Below are 24631 nucleotides of genomic sequence, written 5' to 3'. Positions count from 1 at the left end.
CCCTCTAATATTCACAAACTATGTCAACAATTGGGGAGAACAGACCAAATACTGCATGCCATCAACGCAGAAATACTAAGTGGGAATGAGAGCAGTGATGAGGATGCCTCTAGGAGGGGATGCAGACAAGCTGACTTGCCTCAGATGAAGAATATCAGATTATGTAGGATTCTCAGCAGCGATAAACAAGTGCAGTTTATTTTTGTTAAAAAATTTAAACACTGGTGTACAAGGATACATATCCTTTGAACACATCACTGAAAGATAATGCAGCAGGCACTGAGGAAGGCACAAAATGGATTGGCGTTTATTGCAAGTAGATGACTACCAGAGTAAAGTGTCCTACCACATTTATACAGGACTTCTTGTCACCACACAGAAGAATTGTGCACAATGCCTCCTCACGCAGCAGAATGACGTTTCTCCCGGCAAATTCTATCCTGTCCAGGGCTCTGTTTCCCATATATTCCAACTTGTAGCAAGGCCCATTTATCCATCTAATTGGATTGGCAACAGAGTTAACATTCAACATTTGCTTGTGACCTTTCTGTTACAGTCCTCTAAAATACTCTATTCAAAGTCTTCCATTGGAAAAGACAAGTAACCCCTTGAAATTCCTCCACAAACTTCTACACTTCAGTTACTTAGAAGCCAGTACTTTGGCCCTCAAAAGTAAATGGATCTTTTCACTTACTTCATCTAGACCCATCATGTCATGCATTTCAATTGTTGCCCCTCAGTTCTAAAGAAAGCCTTAGCTTAACTAACATTTCTCCATGCTCAAAATTTTCAGCCCAGTGGGTGAACATCTTTGTTAATCTCCTCCACCCAGTCAAATGTAATCACATCTTTTCCTGCTAGTTATTCAAGCTGTGGCCTAAGGGGCATTGTATAGTTCTATCATAATCTCTTTGCTCTTAAATTCCATGGCTCAGCTAATAAAAGCCATTCCATGAATAGCTTACGTCTGTGGTGGGAAAGCTGTTGGAAAAGATTCTTAGAGATAGGATCTATAGGCATTTAGAGAATCATGGTCTGATCAGGGACAGTCAGCATGGCTTTGTGAAAGGCAGATCGTGTCTAACAAGCCTGATAGAGTTCTTTGAGGTGGTGACCAGGCATATAGATGAGGGTAGTGCAGTGGATGTGATCTATATGGATTTTAGTAAGGCATTTGACAAGGTTCCACACGGTAGGCTTATTCAGAAAGTTAGAAGGCATGGGATCCAGGGAAGTTTGGCCAGGTGGATTCAGAATTGGCTTGCCTGCAGAAGGCAGAGGGTGGTGGTGGAGGGAGTACATTCAGATCGGAGGATTGTGACTAGTGTTGTCCCACAAGGATCTGTTCTGGGACCTCTACTTTTCATGATTTTTATTAACGACCTGGATGTGGGGGCAGAAGGGTGGGTTGGTAAGTTTGCAGACGACACAAAGGTTGGTGGTGTTGTAGATAGTGTAGAGGATTGTCAAAGATTGCAGAGAGACATTGATAGGATGCAGGAGTGGGCTGAGAAGTGGCAGATGCAGTTCAACCCAGAGAAGAGTGAGGTGGTACACTTTGGAAGGACAAACTCCAAGGCAGAGTACAAAGTAAATGGCAGGATACTTGGTAGTGTGGAGGAGCAGCGGGATCTCAGGGTACATGTCCACAGATCCCTGAAAGTTGCCTCACAGGTGGATAGGGTAGTTAAGAAAGCTTATGGGGTGTTAGCTTTCATAAGTCGAGGGACAGAGTTTAAGAGTCACGATGTAATGATGCAGCTCTATAAAACTCTGGTTAGGCCACACTTGGAGTACTGTGTCCAGTTCTGGTCACCTCACTATAGGAAGGATGTGGAAGCATTGGAAAGGGTACAGAGGAGATTTACCAGGATGCTGCCTGGTTTAGAAAGTATGCATTATGATCAGAGATTAAGGGAGCTAGGGCTTTACTCTTTGGAGAGAAGGAGGATGAGAGAAGACATGACAGAGGTGTACAAGATAATAAGAGGAATAGATAGAGTGGATAGCCAGCACCTCTTCCCCAGGGAATACAAGAGGACATGGCTTTAAGGTAAGGGGTGGGAAGTTCAAGGGGGATATTAGAGGAAGGTTTTTTACTCAGAGAGTGGTTGGTGCGTGGAATACACTGCCTGAGTCAGTGGTGGAGGCAGATACACTAGTGAAGTTTAAGAGACTACTAGACAGGTATATGGAGGAATTTAAGGTGAGGGCTTATGTGGGAGGCAGGGTTTGAGGGTCGGCACAACATTGTGGGCTGAAGGGCCTGTACTGTGCTGTACTATTCTATGTTCTATGAACCTTTTGACAATCCTACTGACCATTAAAAACTAGTAAGTAGCACCACCTTTTGCAACTTTTGCACTATTTTTCATTGTAACCATAATTTTTTTTAATATCTTGTACTGTACTGGTGCTACAAAACAAGAAATTTCATGACAAGTATCAGTGATAATAAACCTGATTCTAACTCCTATTTAAGGATGAGAACACACACAATCCATGATTATTTTGTTCTTCCACACCACTCACCTTTAACTTGGAATTTTTTTTCCTGATCACACTTATGTTACAAGTTTAAGTTGTGGTGGGTGGGGGGAAAAACTTACATAGAAACTAGATTGTATAAAAACCACATTGTAAACTGAGTTCACATGTTCAGGTGATCATAAGACAAAGGAGCAGAAGTCAGCCATTTGGCCCATTGAGTCTGCTCCGCCATTTTATCATGAGCTGATCCATTCTCCCATTTAGTCCCACTCCCCCACCTTCTCACCATAACCTTTGATCACATCTGAATTGCAGCATTAAAATTTTACAAGTTATAGATAAGGATTTTAGTTACTCTGGATAAATCAGAACTACATGAAATAAAAATCCAATAGCAGTAACCTTTGGAACAGGAAGAAATAAGGTTGCATATTTTTATTTGGACAAGTACAGAACAACTTGTATCACAACTTCTTTTTATGACATGATCAACAACAGGCACTCAGAGTGCTCACAGATATGTACATATAAAAGGTGCAGCATTCAGCTGATCATGATAAAAAGTTAAAATACCTGAATTTTCAGACTTAAAGCTTGTGTGCTAATCCAATTCAAACATACTCCGCAGGACATGACCAGCATGAAAAAGACAATTCCGCATAACACAGAAATGTGCTGTACTTTAAAATCATTTAACTACTTTGTAGTGTTAGTGCTGAGCCTGAGCCCTTGGGAGTTCCAACTGCACACATTTATACTTGCAGAGAAATCTAACCTCTTTCCACACTTTGCAGCATGTGATATTAGATTACTTGCCATAGGCAGCACCTCATTTCTGAAAAAGGTTCAAGATCCACATATGGTACTGCTCAACTCTCATTGTTCCTTGATGATTTAAAATTAGTGGTAGTCAAAGGAAGGGTGGGTGCATAAGGTCAATTAGCCTAAATAACTTTATTAACTATGCAGAAAATCAGTTAACATTCTCTATCCTGCCGAACATAGAAGCCTATTTGGCTGGAATGAGATCCTTTTATCCAAGGTAGCTATAGGAGGTCTCAAACTAAAGTGAGGCAAGACCCATTAAGCCACTAACTTCTAGCTCACCCCACATCAGCATGAGATTAGGCAGACTGATGAACATAGCGGGAAATTTATATGTGGAGGTTGAGCTTCTTTCAAACAATAAGGGAGACTCATTGATAATCCACAATCTTGTCTTTGTATATTCAACCTCCACTAACAGAAATACAACACTAGTGGGAGGTGGGGCACTGAAGACTTATAACTGTAGGATGATCTGGAGCACAACAATATCAAATTACTTACCACATTACACTTTCAGGCCACAACAGCAATGTTTAGGGTGGGGTGGGGGTGGAATAAACAAATAAACACCAACTTTTTTTCTGGTAGACACTAGAAAATCCACCACATGAGGTGGCCACTGTACAAATTCAAAGAGCTATTCAAGATGACAATATTCACTTCATAGTTAGCCAATCTCTCTTCAGAAACTTGTTTAGTGAATGGTCTGACTTCCTAGATTATGGGAATCAATTATTCCATCTACAGTTTGCAGCCAATTTAACCTTTCAATTGATGTTAAAGTTAGAACAGGCCTGAAAGCTTAGAGCAGGGGGTCCCAACCATTTTTATGCCATGGACTTCTACCATTAATTGAAGGGCCCATGGTCTTCAGGTTGGGAACCCCTGGCTTAGAGAAACGTGCGAGGATGGAAGACAGGTTCAATGCATTTTTGTTACCGGAAGTCATTTCAGGATATTCATTACAAGCTTTAAAACTGACCAGAGGCCAAAGAATCAAGTTAATTGAGACAGACCTCAGCAGGCTGCCACTAAGGCACAAAGACCATCCAGCTTGAAACAAGATGGTGGAGTGTGAACTAAGAATAGCATTTTATAAATGGTAGAGAGTTAAGAGATCAAAACCACCTCACATGGGTAAAAGTCATCCAATGGTGCTTACTTAGGCCAACTCACCTCTTTCCTTCCTCTCCACCAAGCTGGTGAATAATCCTGTTCATATATTGAATGAAGAGAAATAAAAAGATGCCATGTTTGATTTGCAGCAAGTCAGATTGGTATGTAAATTTAAATAAATCTGATTCCTGATGCTCACACCAAACCAAAGAAAAAAATTTCACATCTGAAGTCAATCAGATGCACCTCAGCCAGAGGTATGAAATTGAGGTCAATTTGGCAGGGTGCATATTAAAACAATTACCACAACTGCTCGCATAGCAACTTAGTGCCTCTGTGCTGGTAGAAGGAATTTGTAAAAAACACTTTGCAGGTAATGCGAAAATTCTCATCTTAGTTCTTTCTGTAATTCTTCTGTCAAGTCCTGTGCAACAGTCGAAGTAGGTAGAACAAAACCCACAGGAACAATAAACAAGTTGGTAAAGAGAGTCCAAGCAGAACAGTGGCAGCCATATTTTCCATACCTGCTAGACTGAAATTTACTGTGACACGAATGGGATAATTTTAAGGAGCTAAAACAAGTCCACAGTCCATGTTCAAACTAAATGAGGTATTACTGATCCATTAAGAAAAAAAAACAACCTCTTTACCAAACCAGTACAGTTGAAAAGGACTTTTTTTTTTGAATCAGTACAGCATTAAGATAAATATGCATTAAATTTACTGGTTCATTTTCTTTGCAAATGCAGGAAATTGTTGCTTAGAGAAGAATTGTTGGTAACATTCTTATAGCATTTTTGGGAAGGAATGATAAGATTCAACATGGATAATCCCCTCCTCCATTAAGAAGGCTGCAGGTGTTCCAGTTTTCTAGTTTAATACAGGAGTTTAAGGCTTCGGTGGTAAGATCCTCTGAGAACTTTTCAGTGGTCAAAACGCATAAAACAGAAGTCATGCATTCACGACTAGTAAGGGTCTAACTGAATCTCAGTGTAATCAAGGGCCATTACAGGTCAGCGTGTTTGTAAAACCCCATTTGTTCAGTCTATAGAAGTTATCTCACTGTATTCTGGAGCACTCATTCAGCACATTCCAGCTGATACATTTATTTTAAATCACTCATTAGTGACTCCCAGTCTGCACAGTCCGATGAAAAATATCAGTTGGTTTTAATACGTGGAAGAGGCCGTGCTCATGGCATCATCACCAAGCTTTGTGCTACTGGGATGTACGCTGGCAAAGTATCGGACATCACGGTCTTGATCTGCCTGCAATGCTGTAACACTTTGCTCTATGGCTTCCTGCTGAGAGCTGCTAGAATTCAGGAAGTATTCTGTAAAATCAAACATCAATAATAGATAATATTAGTAGTTTGGTAAAACAACAGTTAGTTATTTCTCTAACCTTAAGTCATCATTTCCCTACCAAGGACTCTAGAGGGATCATAAACAAAAAAAAAACACAGAACACACCACAGCAACGCACAGGATTGCAAAAGGCTGCAGAGGATTGTAGACCCTGCTAGCTCCATTATGAACACAATCAAGCAGTTCTTTGAGAAGCAGTGCCTTTGACTAAGGATCCTCACTATTCAGAACTTGACCACTTCCTGTTACTACTACAAGGGAGCTGATATAGGAGCCTGAACACCTCTTGCCCTCCATCCGATTTCAGAATGATCCATGAATCTATTAAGACTACCTTGTTATTACTTATTTTGTAATTTTTCTTAAGCCTTTGCACTGTATTGTTGCAAAGTAACAAAATTCATATCATACAAGACAGAGCTAATAAATCCAATTTTGAAGAGCATTACCAACTAAAATTTAAAAACATCAAGTGCTAACATGAACATCTACATTACCAAACCCTCACTGATGAAGTCTGTATCAATACACGATCATGTTCACATACTCCCTATTTTGCAAAATTTACAATGGCTGCATCCAAATTCAGTATCTGCTGAGGCTGATTTAACTTCTGGGAGCAATTGGCAAGAGATTCAACATTTGTGGAAAACTGAAGAGGTCTAACAGTGACCAATTTTAGATGGCTACTTTGGGTATTTTCCATTTTCAACCTTCTTGCCATTAAATAAGGAAAATATTATGATAGACCACAATGTTTTAAAATATTAATTATAAACAAATACAGTTAAAGATAATGCAAAATAAATACAACTACTGATGTTGTTAATGTAGAAATTGACCTCACCTTTTTCCATCAAGGTTTGCCTCAAAGTTTTTGCTAGCAACACTCTGATGTTTGGCACAGGATCAGATGCCAGCTGTAGCAAATGTGGCATCAAATGCTCAGCAAACTGCTCTATAGGGATATAATCATCTTCAATCACAGCCTGCAAGTTGAAATATAATTATACAGAAAGAAGTCATTCCCAAATATTTAATGTAAAAGTAGCTCAATTCCAAAAGAAATGGCATTAAGTTATTTTATTACAACATTTATCTTTTGTATTGCACAGCAAATTAGTTAATTAACCACACTGGAATCAGCGAACAGTTAGGAACTTGTTTCCTGTTTATGGGATGTCAATGTCATTGATGCTGATGCTATTTGCCGCCCATTCCCAAATTGCCTCAGTTTAGGGATCATAAGTTTTCATTAACCGCATGGGAGTATCACTTAAGAACAGTCCAATGCCAGAAAAATTCTTCAGCCCACTGCTGCTGAACCCTATACCGAATTCTAATTTTCTCCTGCTGTTACATGACCCATATCCCTCCATTCTCCATATATTCTTGCATCACCGCTACTGTGAAACACCGCTATCGTATCTGCTAACACCATTGTCCTTGGCAGCCTGTTCCAGGCACGCACCATACTGAGCAAAAGAAAATTAACCCAATTTCCTTTAATCCTTTCCACTATCATTTTGAATGCATATCTCTAGCATAACATTTCTATAGTAACTACAGGATTTTAAAAATACTTTTATATGATTCAGCACACATCTGTAACTAACTTCCCACATTAATTGGATAGCAAATAGTTTAGATCTAAAAATGGGCAATAACGTCTAAGCTGTACACATATCAAATGCACAAAATCTTAATTATATCTAATAATTATGCTCAAAAGTGCACTTCATTGCATGCAAACTTCTCTCATAGATGAGAGAAATACAATGTCGAGGGGTTCAGTTAATAATAAATGAGAATTTCTTACCTGGCAGACGAAAACAAAGGCTTGACGACCTGACCACTTCACACTATGGCAAAACTTATCAACAAGCTCATTGATCAAGTCCACTGCCAACGCAGGAGTTGAAGATGCATAAAATTTTCTAATCATCTCACTCACCTGTAAAGAGAGACTTAATCAATAACTTGTGTCAGCTTTCATGCAAAAAAAATCTCAACTCCAAAGCTTTTCAAGGCTGCAAATTTACAAGAATGACTGGCTAGAAATCAGCAGCATCAAACCCAAGATACTTCATACGTTTACTACAGAATTTAGTTATTTTCCTTCCACATCGACAGAAATATGTCAAAGAGCATTAAGTGTAATTTAATGCATGTGAGGAATGATCAGCTATGATGTTAAAATTTGTAACTGTGCCATTGTGTGGAAACAAAAACAGACCATTCTTTAGAATACATATTCATCAAATAAAATGAAAATTAGTTATTACTACTGTATCTCCTACTCTTTTTTTTGCTCAAGTTGTTATCAGTTTGCAACCCTCTGTCAAGGATTAAATCATTAGTTGAAGAACTGAGCACAATTTCACATTTCAATATAGCACCAAGAGACTCAGCATTACTGGACTGGCTACAATGCTAAACATTAAGATCTTGTCTTTCTATCATTCAAAACTGAACCACTTTTTTTTGGTACCCTGATTATTATTTTTTAAAAACTCAGTTGAACCACAATAATTAATCGCAAGTAAATAACTGAAACCTTTGTTATAAAGGTGATAAACCTTGAAAGTTATTTGTAGAGAGTGATGCACTCTGGAGTATATCAGCATTATGACAAGGTAAGATATAATGAGAAGTCATATCACTTTCTTAAAGTGTAGATCCATGGGTGAAAGGTCTTCCACAACATTCAAAATGATAATATCCAAATAAAAGAAAAACAAAATATTGAAATTTTCAGGCCAGATGGCCTCTGTGGATGAAGAAACAATATCTTTCATAGAATCCTGATAAAGAAGCTCAATCATTCTGAATTATCGGCCCAAAATAATTCTCTCCTATACTTGCTTAGGGTTTTTAGCATTTTCTGTCTTTAGTTTACAATTTCTGCACCCACCTGCCTTTGTTCTGAAACAACAACTCTTTACACTGAAAAACACAATGTAGCATTTGCAGTGATGTTTTCATTGCAGATTTAAGGCATCCACATCTTGTCAGAGTCAGAAAAATAAATGTTCCAATTTAACTGTGGGAACTTGCATGCTGGATCAAAATCAGTCTTTGTTTAATGCTTGAATATAAACTCTGTTCAATGTGAAATATTCCTCAGGGAGTAGATATCAGAGTTCTTTGAAGATAGAAATACGAGGGGTGATTGATAAGTTTGTGGCCTAAGGTAGGAGTCAATTTTAGAAAACCTAGCACATTTATTTTTCCTACATTTACACACTTAGTCCAGTGGTTGTGGAGCATACGGATCCCCTCTTTGTAGAAGTCAGCGTCTTTGACCTCCAGAAAGTGGTCCACGTAAGGGGTGATTGATAAGTTTGTGGTCTACGGTAGAAGATGAGTTTTTAACTTCAAACTTTCTGCATTTTCAGAGTTGAACTGCACGTGCATGTAACAAGAGCTGTATAACTCATCTCCTTCTACCTTAGGCCACAAACTTATCAATCATCCCTGCTGTGGACCACCTGGAGGTCCAAGACGTTCTCCTTACATGCACGTGCAGTTCAGCTCTTTGAGTAATAATGCAGAAAGTTTGAAGTTAATTACTCACCTCCTTCTACCCTAGGCCACAAACTTATCAATCACCCGTTGTGGACCAAAGAAGGGATCCGTATGCTCCATGACTGCTGGACTAAGTGTGTACATGTAGGAGGGGACTATGTTGAAAAATAAATGTGCTAGGTTTTTTAAAATTGACTCCTTCTACCTTAGGCCACGAATTTATCAATCACCCCTCATATACTTGCATTCTGCGTTGCCAAGGAGACCTCAAGTTGCTAAACTTACCAGTCGGTAGGCAATCCATCTGACTGAAGATACCTTATCTGCACAGAGGCTGAGAGATAAGGGCCGTAGATAATCATATACATCTTTGGGGTTGTACAGTTCTAGGAGCAAAATAAGTTGCCTAAAATAAAGTTGAGAAATAGTCAAATACTATGCTTGTAGTGAGGAAACTAAGCACTCAAATGCAAATACCATGCAAATCAAGTTTTGGGAGCAAGGGAGGATAAAAGAGGAACGAAAAAAACATTAGCAGTAAGTATGAATAAGGTGACAGCATAAGGAGAAAAACAATAAAAGATATAGCAACAGCTGATAGCAAAAGAGCTGAAGAAAACATCAGACAATTGTCTTGGGCTGCATTCCTTCAATGGTGAACCACTTTAACTCTGCAATGATTCTCACAATGGCCAGAAGGTTATGCAAAATTTAACTGGAACTCTGCCATAAGGAGTGTCTTACCTGTAACAGATGCTCCTGTCACAAGGGTAAACACATAGATAAGATTTTCAGTAGCTTGAATTTTTATTTTATAGAATTAATTTTTAAAATAATTAATTCCAGTGTTACACATTTTGCCATTAAAAAGAGAAGCTGACAAAGGGTTTCAAGACTTCCAGGCTGCTCAGGCACTAACCCAACTCTGAATTAAAGACTCTGCTTCAATTGTTCTAACTTTAGAAACCAAGTACTATCCACTCTATATCCCAAGGGAGCAGTTTAAAATAACACCGTCAGAAAGAAAACTTAAAATGCTGTATATGCTCAGTATGCCAAGAGCAAATTAAGAAATAATGAAGGAATGAATCATGAGGTATGTTACAGGCAACAAAGTGTACTCAGGTTCTTCTCCATCCACAGGGAAGCTTGCACACACTAACACACACTCAAAATATACAAAATAAATATTCTCAGTTCATTCCACTGTCCTTGAAGCCTGTTATAACTCTCCAAGCTCTACACCTGCATCATTATTTTATGTTGTCAGCTGTGATTGTATTGCAAACTCAGAAGGTTTGCCCCAACAATCTTTGACACCAACTTTAATTCACCAACTAAAGATCCACTTTTAGTGAACCTATTATATTCCCTTCAAAATCCATAACATTCAAACAGGATTGCTTTTAAAAATAAAACTACTGTTATGGAATAAGGAGGTTTATAGAGGCTTGAGAAAGGAGCTTGCTGTCACAAAAAAACTGTGGGTCACTTGTTTAAGAAAAATAACAGGATGGCTTGAGTCGCAAAACTAGATTGAGGTGCTTTTATCTACCTCAAAACAAGACAAAAACTGGAAAAAACAATATTATATATATAGCTACCTTCAGACTAAACACAAAAGAAAACTAACCCCAAAGCCTTGGTAACCTGAGGCTTATAACTGCTAAGCCCCTCCCCTTAGACCAACCAAAAGCTAATTAACTCAATTATCCAATTAAAGATGGTATCCTCCACCATCAGCACACCTGTGCAGGTTGCTGCTGCCTCGATATGAGACAGCTCCATGCAGCAGCTCTGGTTCAGACCCAGTCACTATTACCGCCGGGGATGAGTGTTTTACCAAGTGCGCCATGTGCCGTCCGTAGTCAGTGATGAGCCTTCGTCACACTTGCCCAGGTGGATTGGAGAAGGATACTGGAGGGGATGACGGCAGAGCAGAAATGGCTGAAGTTTCTGGGAATATTTCATAAGGCACAGGATAGAAATTCCCCACAGAAGAAGTAGTTGTCAAATGGCAGGGATAGGCAACTGTGGCTGACAAGGGAAGTTAAGGACTGCATAAAAGTAAAGGAAAGGGCATATAAGGTAGCAAAAGTGAGTGGCAAGTTGGATGATTGGGAAGCTTTTAAAATCCAGCAAAATGGAACTAAAAAAGTTACAAGGGAAAAGGTGAAATAGGAGGGCAAACTAACAATATAAAACAAGATACTAAAAGTTTTTTTGGTTGTATAAAGAGTAAAAGGGAGGTGAGAGTTGATATTGGATCACTGGAAGAAAATGATGCTGGTGAGGTAGTAATGGAGGACAAAGAAATGGCAGATGAACTTAATGGGTACTTTGGACACTAGCAGTGCACCAGTGGTCCGTGAGTGTTAGGGAGCAGGTGTGAATGCCATCTGCTATTACAAAGGAAAAGGTGCTACGCAAACTGAAAGGTCTTAAATTGGATAAGTCACTTGGACCAGATGGACTACATCTCAAAAGTCCTGAAAGAGGTTGCTGAAGAGATAATGGATGCATTACTCATGATCTTTCAAGAATCACTTGATTCTGGTATTGTCCCAGAGGACTGAAAAATTGCAAGTGTCACTCCACACTTTAGGGAGGAAGTCACAAGAACGGAAATTATAGGCCAGTTAGCCTAACCTCAGTGGTTGGAAAAGTGTTGGAGTCTAACATTAAGGATGAGGTTTCGAAGTACTTGGAGACTAATGATAAAATAAGTCAAAGTCAGCATGGTTCCTGTAAAGGGAAATCTTGCCGTTAAGAATTCTTGGAGGAAGTAACCAGCAGAGTGGACGAAGGAGAAGCAGTGGATGTCATTTATTTGGATTTTCAAAATGCATTTGATAAGGTATTGTACATGAGGCTGCTGAACAAGATAAAATCCTATGGAGTTACAGGAAAAATACTGGCATGGATAGAGGAATGGCAGTGAGTGGGAATAAAGGGAGCCTTTTCCCTGTTGGCTGCCAGTGACTTGTGGTGATCCTCAGGGGTCAGTACTTTTCACATTGTTTTTCAATGATTTAGATAGTGGAATTGATCACTTTATGGCAAAGTTTGTGGATGATATGAAGATAAGTGGAGGGGTAGGTAGCGCTGAGGAAACAATGTGATTGCAGCAGGACAGACAAATTGGAAGAATGGGCAAACAAGTGGCAGATGGAATACAGTGTTGGGAAACGTATGATAATACATTTTGCTAAAAGGAACAATAGTGCAGACTATTATCTAAATGGAGAGAAAATTCAGTCTGAGGTTCAGGGGGACTTAGGAGCCCACGTGCAAGACTCCCAGAAGGTTAGCTCACAGGTTGAGTCTGTGGTAAAGGTGGCAAATGCAATGTTGGCATTTATTTCAAAGGAAAATAATATAAAAGCAAGGAGATAATGCTAAGGCTTTATAAGACACTAGTCAGACCACACTTGGGGTACTGTTAACAGTTTTGGGCCCCATATCTCAGAAAGGGTGTGTTTTCACTGGAGACAGTCCAGAGGAGGTTCACTAGGACGATTCCAGGAATGAAGGGGTTAACAAACAAGAAGCATTTGGCATAATTGGGTCTGTACTTACTGGTATTTACAAGAATGTGGGGGGGGGGGGGGGAATCTCACTGAAATCTACCAAATGTTGAAAGGACTAGATAGGATGGATGTGGAGAGGATGTTTCCTCTGGTGGGAGTATCCAGAACTAGAGAGGACAGCCTCAAATTTGAGGGGCGAACTTTCAGAACAGAGATAAGGAGGATTTTTTTTTTTGCCAGAGACTAGTGAATCTGTGGAATGCTCTGCCAAAGACTGCGGTGGAGACCAAGTGCGTGGGTATATTTAAAGTGGAAGTTGATTGTTTCCTGATTGCTCAGGGCAAAGGATATGGTGTAACCAACAATTAGTGCTAGAATATTATGATTATATCCAGCACGAATGTTTAATGCCACTTGACATCAAATTACATTATATCACCAACATCTTGAGGATGGCCAAGGTCAAAAACCAAACTTATCAGCCACACACACACGTAGCCTGGCATTAGAACAGGTCAGAAAGTGAATGGTGATAATGAATGGCTTGTCACCTAAACAGCAGACAATCTGCAGTACTAGAATAGTCTCTGCTCACTTGGAGTAGGAGTGCAGCTCCGACACAAACATACAGCACTATTCATAATTAAGTCAAAGTAGTTTATTGGCCACCACTGTAAACTACTAATTCCTCCATCACCAGCTTGCCTTGCCCACAATGTATACCAAATATATGACACAAGTGATTATCAAAATCTAACTTAAAAAGCTCACACAATTTAATTACATTAACCAATTTACTTAGATTTTGTTTGCTACTGTCACACCTTCAAGATGTTACACCATCACAACTATTCAAATAGACAATTATTCACAACAGTGGCAGCTGCTTCCATTTCTCTTTAATTAATTTTGTTTAGAAGAATGGGGGGAGGGTAATCTTATTGAAACGCACTGGATATTGAAAGGCCTAGATAGAATGGACATGGAGGGGATATTTTCAATTGTGCAAGAGTCTAGGACCACAGGGCATAGCCTTGCAATAGAAGGGCATCCCTTTAGAACAGGTGAGGAATTTCTTTAGCCAGAGAGTAATGCATCTGTGGAGTTTCATTGCTACAGAAAGCTGTGCAGGCCAAGTCATTGGGTACATTTAAACTGGAGGGTGATAGGATCCCGATTAGTAAGGCTGACAAAAGTTTACAGCGAGAAGGCAGGAGAATGGGGGTTGAGGGGGAAAATAACTCTGCCTTGATCAAATGGCAGAGCAAACTCAATGGGCCGGATGGCCTTTCTGCTCCTATATATTATGGTCAATGCAGCAACTAGTAAAGGTTTTACAATAGTACCTCACAAATTTATCAAGAAAGACAGGGACATGGGAAGATCAGCTGCAATCTCCCAGCTAGATCGCACCTGTTCACAATTGGAAATACATTTGCCCTTCATCACTGCCCATTTGAATTCTGAAAGTCTCTCCTGAACAACAATGCAGACACACTTTCAGTGCACAATGATTCAGAACTTGTGATTTTTCTCAAGACCAGAGGAGGAGAACAAATGGACACCATGGTGGCATAACGGTTAGCACAATGCTCTTACAGCTCAGGGTGTTGGGAGTTCAGTTCCAGCGCCATCTGTAAGGGGTCTGCATGTTCTCCTTGTGAACACATCGGATTCCTCTGTGTATTCTGATTTCCATTTACAGTCTAAAGCAGCACTGGTTAGTATGTTAATTGGTCATTGTAAATTGCCCTGCAGCTAGGCTAGGATTGAATAGGTGGGTTACAGCATGGCCTGTTGGGCTGGAAGGGCCTGTTCTGTGCTGCACCTCCAAAAAAAAAAGGGAAAGGTACGTCACATCCAGAGTTTCTCCGGTTAGCGGACGATTTCCCTCCACGCCTCTCTGACGTAGAGCAGTGGTTTCCCATTGCCTTCTGCCAAGTGAGTTTCCAAAGAGATCACCAGCTCATAACCCAGCATCGATGGAAAGCGTGCAGGGGAGCCAGCTGGCTGGATTCGAACCCGGGACCTTTCAAACTGAAGTCTGACGCTGATGCCACTACACGACCAGCTGGGTCCAAATAATAAAAAAATTATACAGTGCTGGGTTTGTCAATAATGCTCATAGCCAATGAAGAAAATAAGCCTTCTAGATTTGAACCCAGACACAATAGTGTAATGTTATGAATTCTAGAAGTTATGCCATGCAGAAGCAATTGAATGGAAATAAATGTATTGGAATAGGGACTGGGATAGTTACAGTGGCATGCAAAAGTTTGGGCACCCCTAGTCAAAATTTCTGTTACTATGAATAGCTAAGCAAGTAAAAGATGAACTGATTTCCAAAAGACAAAGTTAAAGATGACACGTTTCTTTAATATTTTAAGAAAACTTTATTTCCATCTTTTACAGTTTCAAAATAACAAAAAAGGAAAAGGGCCCGAAGCAAAAGTTTGGGCACCCTGCATAGCAGTACTTAAGTAACAACAAGTATCACAGCTTGTAAACGCCTTTTTGCAGCCAGCTAAGAGTCTTTCAATTCTTGTTTGGGGGATTTTTGCCCATTCTTCCTTACAAAAGGCTTCTAGTTCTGTGAGATTCTTGGGCCGTCTTGCATGCACTGCTTTTTGAGGTCAATCCACAGATTTTCGATGATGTTTAGGTCAGGAGACTATGAGGGCCATGGCAAAACCTTCAGTCTGCGCCTCGAGGTAGTCCATTGTGGATTTTGAGGTGTATTTAGGATCATTATCCTATTGTAGAAGCAGTCCTCTTTTCATTGTCAGCTTTTTAACAGATGGTGTGATGTTTGCTTCCAGATTTTGCTGGTATTTAATTGAATTCATTCTTCCCGCTACCAGTAAATGTTCCTCATGCCACTGGCTGCAACACAAGCCCAAAGCATGATTGATCCACCCCTGTGCTTAACAGTTGGAGAGGGGTTCTTTTCATGAAATTCTTCATCCTTTTTTCTCCAAACATTGCAGCCAAAAAGTTCTATTTTAACTTCATCAGTCCACAGGACTTGTTTCCAAAATGCGTCAGGCTTGTTTAGATGTTCCTTTGAACCTTTTGAATAGAACTTTTTGGCCGCAATGAGCAAAGGTATGTTTGGAGAAAAAAGGGTGCAGAATTTCATGAAAAGAACCCCTCTCCAACTGTTAAGCACAGGGGTGGATCGATCATGCTTTGGGCTTGTGTTGCAGTCAGTGGCATGGGGAACATTTACTGGTAGAGCGAAGAATGAATTCAATTAAGTACCAGCAAATTCTGGAAGCAAACATCACACCATCTGTAAAAAAGCTGACGATGAAAAGAGGATGGCTTCTACAACAGGATAATGATCCTAAACACACCTCAAAATTCACAATGGACTACCTGAAGAGACGCAAGCTGCAGGTTTTGCTATGGCCCTCACAGTCCCCTGACCCAAACATCATCCAAAATCTGTGGGTAGACCTCAAAAGAGCAGTGCATGCAAGACAGTCAAGAATCTCACAGAACTAGAAGCCTTTTGCAGGGAAGAATGGGTGAAAACCCCCAAACAAGAATTGAAAGACTCTTAGCTGGTACAGAAAGCGTTGACAAGCTGTGATACTTGCCAAAGGGGGTGTTACTAAGTACTGACCATGCAGGGTGCCCAAACTTTTGCTTCGGGCCCTTTTCCTTTTTTGTTACTTTGAAACTGTAAAAGATGGAAATAAAAGTTTTCTTGCTTAAAATATTAAAGAAATGTGTCATCTTTAACTTTATGCCTTTTGGAAATCAGTTCATCTTTTACTTGCTTAGCTATTCACAGTAACAGAAATTTTGACCAGGGGTGTCCAAACTTTTGCATGCCACTGTGCACACTAAACAATAAAAATGATAAGGAAGGTAGAAAACACTGCACTTAAAAAAAAAAGGAAAATCCTGCCAGACACAAATTGTCTTCAAAATGCTGCAGATCTGAATAATTTGCGGCTAACATTTTACAAATTATGGGGTGGGGTGGGTGGGAGAGTATCAAAGCCTTTGAAGTAATGCAGTGAAGATCCAGTAGAATTATATGTACACTCAGTGGCCACTGCTGCTGGAGCCCAATCACTACAAGGTTTGACATGTAGAACATTCAGAGATGCTCTTCTGCACATCACTCTTGTAACGTGTGGTTATTTGAGTTACTGTTGCCTTCCTGACAGTTTGAACCATTCTCCTCTAGCCTCTCCCACTAACAAGGCATCTTTGCCCAAGAACTGCTGCTCACTGGGTGTTTTCTCTTCTTTTTTTGGCACCATTCTCTGATAGTTCTTGAGACTGTTGTCTGTTCTCTAGAACTATTTCTGAGAAACTCAAACCATCCTGTCTGGCACTAACAATCATTCTACATAGTCTTTTAGATGAATTTGAAGGAAATTTATATTAGGCAGGAAATGGTGTTGGATAGGCTGTTGGGTCTGAAGGCTGATAAGTGCCCGGGACCTGATGGTCTACATCCCAGGGTACTTAAGGAGGTGGCTTTAGAAATCGTGGACGCATTGGCAATCATTTTCCAATGTTCTATAGATTCAGGATCAGTTCCTGTGGATTGGAGGGTGGCTAATGTTGTCCCTCTCTTCAAGAAGGGAGGAAGAGAGAAAACAGGGAATTATAGACCAGTTAGCCTGACGTCGGTAGTGGGAAAGATGCTGGAGCCAATTATAAAAGATGAACTTATGACACAACTGGATAGTAGTAACAGGATTGGTCCGAGTCAGCATGGATTTACGAAGGGGAAATCGTGCTTGACTAATCTTCTGGAATTTTTTGAGGATGTAACTATGAAAATGGACAAGGGAGAGCCAGTGGATGTAGTGTACCTGGACTTTCAGAAAGCCTTTGATAAAGTCCCACATAGGAGATTAGTGGGCAAAATTAGGGCACATGGCATTGGGGGCAGAGTACTGACATGGATTGAAAATTGGCTGGCTGACAGAAAACAAAGAGTAGCGATTAACGGGTCCCTTTCGGAATGGCAGGGGGTGACTAGTGGGGTACCGCAGGGTTCAGTGCTGGGACCGCAGTTGTTTACAATATATATTAATGATTTAGATGAGGGAATTAAAAGTAACATTAGCAAATTTGCCGATGACACAAAGCTGGGTGGCAGTGTGAAATATGAGGAGGATGTTATGAGAATGCAGGGTGACTTGGACAGGCTGGGTGAGTGGGCAGATGCAGTTTAATGTGGATAAATGTGAGGTTATCCACTTTGGCGGTAAGAACGGGAAGGCAGATTATTATCTAAATGGAGTCAAGTTAGGAAAAGGGGAAGTACAACGAGATCTAAGTGTTCTTGTACATCAGTCACTGAAAGCAAGCATGCAAGTACAACAGGCAGTGAAGAAAGCTAATGGCATGCTAGCCTTCATAACAAGGGAAATTGAGTATAAGAGCAAAGAGGTCCTACTTCAGCTGTACAGGGCCCTGGTGAGACCACACGTGGAGTACCGTGTAGTTTTGGTCTCCAAATTTGAGGAAGGACATTCTTGCTATTGAGGGAGTGCAGCATAGGTTCACAAGGTTAATTCCTGGGATGGCGGGACTGATATATGTCGAAAGATAGGAGCATCTGGGCTTGTATACTCTGGAATTTAGAAGGCTGAGAGGGGATCTTATTGAAACATATAAGGTTATTAAGGGATTGGACACGCTGGAGGCAGGAAGCATGTTCCCGCTGATGGGTGAGTCCAGAACCAGAGGCCACAGTTTAAGAATTAGGGGTAGGCCATTTAGAACGGAGTTGAGGAAAATCTTTTTCACCCAGAGAGTGGTGGATATGTGGAATCTCTGCCCCAGAAGGCAGTGGAGACCAAGTCTCTGGATGCTTTCAAGAAAGAGATGGATAGAGCTCTTAAAGATAGCGGAATCAAAGGTTATGGGGATAAGGCAGGAACTGGATACCAATTGTGGATGATCAGCCATGATCATAGTGAATGGCGGTGCTGGCTCAAAGGGCCGAATGGCCTACTCCTGCAGCTATCATCTATTGTCTATAAAATTTCTTTCCCATTCTGACGCTTAGAACAAATTAACCTCTTGACCATGTCTGCATGAAAAGTTACAACTGCAAAAAAGATAAAATTATTTGCCCTATTCCCACTTAAACAGAATGAACCAAGATCAAGCAAGTAAAGATTCAACAAATTATTAAAGGTTTGGAGATACTGGAGAAAAATTATCACCTGGTTAATCCAAAGACAATGGTGCCACAAGTCAAGAACTTTTAGTAGAAGGATGAAGGAGAAACCAGAATTTGTTTCACAGTGGGTAGTCAAAGATTGAATAGTTAAGCACAGATAGACTAGAAGGGAACTGAAAATAAAGGCAAAGAGATACAGTAAAGGTAAATGGAATAGATTAAAGGGAATGAGTCACTGAATAAACACCATCATAATTGTTCAAATTCTTTGTACTTTGCAAACTTCTGATTTTTATTATAAAGGATTTGTGCTGGGTCCACTGTTGTTTTGTCATATATAGACCCAGATAAGAATGTTGTGATATAACAGATGATACTAAAATTGATTGTGTTAAGGACAGTGAAGGTTGTAGACTTAGCCAGCTCCATCATGGACACAAGCCTCCTCACTCTCAAGGTCACCTCGAAAAGGTGGTGCCTTAAGAAGGTGGCATCCACCATGAAGGATCCTCACCACCCAGGACATGCCTTCTTTTTATTACTACCATCAGGGAGAAGGTACAGGATCCTGAAGATTCACACTAAAGATTTTAGGAACAGTTTCTTTCCCTCTGCCATCAGATTCTGAATGGTCAATGAACTTAAGGACACTACCTCATCACCATTCCTCTTTAACACTTAAAATATTATGGTAAATTACAGAAATTTATAATTCCTGAATTGTACTGCTGCAACAAAACAACAAATTTCACGACTTACAGCGGTGACAATGAACCTGATTTCAAAGTTACAACAGGGAGGATCTAGATCAACTGGGAAAATGGGCAAAGAAAAGGCAGATGGAATTTAATTGAGAAGTGCAGAGTGATTTTTTTGGGAACCTAAACCAGGGAAAACATAACTCCATGAATTTCAGGGCACTGGGGACAGTTCTAGAATGGAGAAAAACAGTTGTAAAAGCTGTGTTTGATACAATCGCCTTCTGTTGGGACATTGAGTAAGGGAGTTGGGATATCACGTTAGATGTTGGTGAGACCATACCTGAAATATTGTGCGCGGTTCTGGTCGCAATATTATAGGAAGCATGATTAAACTTGAAAGGGTGCAGAAAAAATTCACAACAACACTGCTGGGAGTGAGAAGCTTGAATTACAGAACAAATCAGATAAGCTGGATCTGTTTTCCCCGAGAGAGGAGGCAGCTAAGGATTGACCACAGTGAAGTTTATAAAATCATGGGGGGCATAGGTAAGGTGGATCATCTTTTTCCCTGAGGTGGCAAATCTAAAATCAGAAGGCATAAGTTTAAAGTGAGAGGGACAAAATAACAGGGATCTTGGGGGCATATTTTTCCTCTCAAGAGGGTGGTGGGTGTATGGAATGAGCTGTCACGGGCCACAATACTTAATAGTTTGGACAGGTACATGGAAGGATAGGTTTAGAAGAATAAGGGCCAAATGCAGCAAATGGGGTTAGCTCAGGCAGGTACCTTGCTCTGCCGAAGGGCATATTTCTCTGCTTCACGATTACATGATCCATATGCAGTTCATATAAGTGCATACAGATTGTAGACAACTATTCTAGGCAATGAGCCAAAATTGCTAGAATTGGCCCATACAATTGTGGTTTTTTTCTCTGAATCAGGTTTGTGAACAGAGACTGCTATAAACAAACACTAAGATTTACTTACAATTCAGGTAGGGATTATCAACACAGAATTGCTTTATGTACAAAAACCTTGTTATAAGAACAATTTAATTATCAGGAAGGGTATGATTACATACTCTGCAGCAAGTTGTTTTTACGCACCGGTTGGTAAACCACGAATTGATGGTGATTATTTTAAAACTGAGAGGATAAAAATAACTGTGGCCAGGAGAGAAATCAAGCTTAAGTTCAGATTTCGGAGCAGAATTGAATAGGAACTATTTACATATTAAAAATGCAAATTATTCTTTAAACATAAAGTAATTATTTTTAAAAATTTCAGCATAGACAGCAATTAATTTATCCGCTGCAAAAAAATACCCAAGAAATATCTATAGAATATATTTAAAAATTAGCCCACTCAAGCCAAAAAGAAAAGCTGTGGAATATTCAAATTGCTCATTAAAGCACGTACTCAGAAAGCTCAGCTCTGAAGCGCCAATTCCTGCTGTTATCTGTTACCATAAATTCTTGGAGCTGAGATAGATACTCCCTTCTCTTTTCTGCTTGAAGCAACTGTAAAACAAAGCAAAAATGATTTGATAGTAAATATTTTTAAAAGGATAACCCATAATGCATATTGGTATACCAGAACATTGAATCAAAAATGAGGAAAATTTCACTACTGCAGATATTATGTAATAAAATATTCAAGTTTACAAAATTAATGTTTAGGGAATAACAGGATAGATATACAGTTACAACCACATCCATCACCTACTTTAATGTAACTATCAAAGTAGTTTATTTACTATTCAGTGAATTTTTTGTTGATGAATTGAACACTTTTCCCTTGGTGACTCAGTCCCCAAAACAAGCACATACAAGTTAAGCACAGCTCAAGCCTACAAAATGGTCATGGTTCGAAGGTGGAGGAATTCTGAATTTTTCAGACAGTTTATTTTGCACTGCAAGTTTTCGCATCCCTATCCTTGAAGGAATTGGTTCATTGCTGTGGTGCAGGTCCCGTAACACTGAGAATACCTCTGTAACTGGTCATCAATTGCATGGATGTTTTCCAGGTGAGGCTGCTTAACAAAATAGTAATTTTATCAATGTTAACAGGGATTCCCAGACAGATCAGGAGTAGATACCCTTATATTACAGTAGTATTTAAGAACAAACAATTAAAATGGCATGGCACAGAAGACTGCATATCGGCCAAATACTGGAAAATAGATTAGCAGAGGTAAGTACTGGCAACTGGCACACGGACATTGCGGGTTAAAGGGTTTGTACATGGTTTAGACACAGGTGGTTAAGGTGCACAGCACAAAGTCAAAATGACCAGTTTGAGTAAGGCTCAACTGGGGGATAGTCATCAATATTCAATTTCTTTTCTATTAGATTCATTGTGTTCTTCTCTCTCCTTGCCTCTAATTGACATTTTCAATTCAGCATCAGTTCAGTGGTCATTTTCACTCTGTGGTCTTGTGCCAAAGGATAATTCCAGAAAGAATTCTTGTGGACATAAAGATCCCAATTACACAGGAGGTATTAGAGACACAGGAGATTGCAGGTGTTGGTATCTGGAACAAAACTACTAGACAATCTCTGTAGGAGGTACTAGATCCAAATTCCAACAATAAAAATACAGGCTATTAAAATCTTGTACCTGCCCGCACCACCTGACAACACTTTACATTCTGAGACGACTAACAGACTCAAATCGCTGAACCCAGAAATTACCTTTAAGAAGTCGTATAAGTGTTTTAAGACTCCTATTCGTACTTCATCGAGATCTTTTAAAAAACCATTAAAAATGGGAACCAAATCTGCTGCGGTCAACTGATCTCCCAGAATGACTGCCAACTCATGAATGGAGAATGCAAGAGTCCTTCGAACTTTCCACTGAAAATTCAAAGCAGAAATACTTAAAACAAGTAGATACGGTACATAGAGCTACATCTTACCATGTATACATTTACCTCAATTTTTAATGCTGATTAGCTACCTTTATTTTGCAACACCCATTTCAGAAAGATATTTTCCACTTTTTCATCCAAAACTAAAGGTGGAATGGTAGGGCAGGTAGAGATGGGAAGGCATGAAGGAAAGTTGATAATACTGAAACATGGGAAGCTCAGCTTGAAATGGACTACTCCTGGACCCAGAAGATTTTTAACCTTCTCCAAAATGGTCAAGGGTATCAACATGCAAAACTTAATTTCAGTTTGTTTTTTTTTTGCAAGTTTCAACCTGGTAACACTTTGACATGTTTTATATCAAGTACACCAAATTTGACTCCACACAAAACTTAGCTTTTACTCTGCTGAAATACTTTCAATCCGGTAGTTGCACATTTGATTTTTGTTCCACACTCTGCATTATAAATATTGCTAAAATTTTAAGTCTGAGGGTTCACAAATACATTACCTAGCCAAATATCATCCTTTCATATCACAACTACCCTAATCACAGTTCATTACATTTTCAATGAAAAAAAACAAGTTATAGTTTCAATTCAAAAACTGCTAATTCAAAATTATTGGCTTTAATTCTATTTTCTTTAATGGGGATGATCACATTAAACATGACATTGTTTTTTTAAATGTGGATATAGATTCCAAAAGGAAAGGAGGAGATGTGGCTTCACAACAGAAGCCCAGCTTCGATCCTGGCCTTGGGTGGTGTCTATGTGGAGGTTGCACATTCTCTGTGACTGCAGTTTCTTCTCGATGCTCCAGTTTCCTCCTACATCCTAAATAAGTGCATTATGGTAGTTTAATTGGCCATTACTAATTCCCCCAATGTTTAGCTGAGTGGATGAATCTGGGAGGAATTGATCAGAATATGCAGAGAATAAAATAAAGAATCAGTGTAAGTGGGTGGTTGATGGTCAACACAAACTTGTTGGACCCATTCCTGTGCTCATAAAGGGACCATCCTGGTAATTTTATCTACCTTTGGCTGTAAGCACGTAATCCAACAATAAGGGCATTGTACTATGGAGGATCTCAGTGCTAAACCCATTACTCCTCAAACACAAAGACTACATGCCACTTTCTGTATCCTTAAGCAAGAGTACTGCAAGTTCTGCATTTACAAATGCCGAGGTAAAATCCTCACAGACCTTTATGATCATTCTGCCACAGGTGAGTCATTAGGGCAGTTGAAAAGAACTGGAGAGGATTATTTTTATTAAGACATTTGAATTATATACAAATACAGACTATTTATTTTCAATAATTTATTATATGGAATACCTGCATATCTGAGGCCAGTGTCTCATATGTATTTTTCAGGCAATGCCAGTTTTGCCTGCCTAAGGTGAACGCCACACCAGGAAGGCTATAGGCACAGTGCTTTGCAATCTCTGTATCAACCGTCTGGGCACGTGAAGGATCAGTCATTGAAAGATATTGATCTAGCAATGCTTGTGGAACAACATCCTGGACAAGGAAGAGAAAATATTTTAAAAGAAAATCAATCTTCTAGATCTTGCAATATATTAGTAAAGCTTATGACCAATATTTAAAGAAACAAGTTTTGAAAACACTCAATTTGTTTCAGTTTGCCTTGCACACTCAGATGTTAAAATATAGTCAGTAGCACAAAACAAGGTTTTATAATCTGTCAGAGCCTCAGCAATCTCAACTCACCTTCCATAGCAACCTGCAATACATCTCATTAGACCCTAGGGATTTCTTCATTTTAAAGCCTGCTCAGACATCTAATACCTCCTGCTTTTGTAACAAATTTAATAGAATTTCACACTGAATTTTCAAACTACAATGTCCTTCTCCTTATTGAATGCAGATGAACTTGCCTACTTCACTGGGTCACACATAAATCCTATGGAACTGACCCTTTCCCTGGTTAAGCCTCAGTACTTATAACTGTGCTCTTAAATTTGCCTTAATCTAATGTGGCACTAATATTTGTGCCCACTCATTTCTTTCTTTA

At 39.6% G+C, this 24631-nt stretch overlaps 1 protein-coding gene across 5 annotated transcripts in view; it reads right to left on the bottom strand.

The window, feature by feature from the left end:
- Positions 1 to 317: 317 nt before the first annotated feature.
- Positions 318 to 24631, bottom strand: part of ppp4r1 (protein phosphatase 4, regulatory subunit 1) — a 72959-nt gene continuing 48645 nt past the window's right edge. For 4 of the 5 annotated variants that reach the window (XM_072258963.1, XM_072258994.1, XM_072258975.1 and 1 more), the window contains 7 exons: positions 23932 to 24117; positions 22415 to 22576; positions 21141 to 21241; positions 9615 to 9735; positions 7621 to 7755; positions 6649 to 6790; positions 2911 to 5767 (listed from right to left, as the gene is read on the bottom strand). In XM_072258963.1, coding sequence (XP_072115064.1) covers positions 5604 to 5767; positions 6649 to 6790; positions 7621 to 7755; positions 9615 to 9735; positions 21141 to 21241; positions 22415 to 22576; positions 23932 to 24117 — 1011 coding nt within the window. In that variant the 3' untranslated portion in view covers positions 2911 to 5603. Of the gene's footprint in view, positions 498 to 2910; positions 5768 to 6648; positions 6791 to 7620; positions 7756 to 9614; positions 9736 to 21140; positions 21242 to 22414; positions 22577 to 23931; positions 24118 to 24631 lie in introns of those variants that run through there. The other variant, XR_011886099.1, reaches the window with a different exon arrangement.

The sequence above is a fragment of the Mobula birostris genome, chromosome 1 (assembly GCF_030028105.1).
Source record: "Mobula birostris isolate sMobBir1 chromosome 1, sMobBir1.hap1, whole genome shotgun sequence".
NCBI lineage: Eukaryota > Metazoa > Chordata > Chondrichthyes > Myliobatiformes > Myliobatidae > Mobula > Mobula birostris.
The sequence above is the reverse complement of the archived record's forward strand: the minus strand, read 5'-3'. Positions and strand labels throughout refer to the sequence as shown.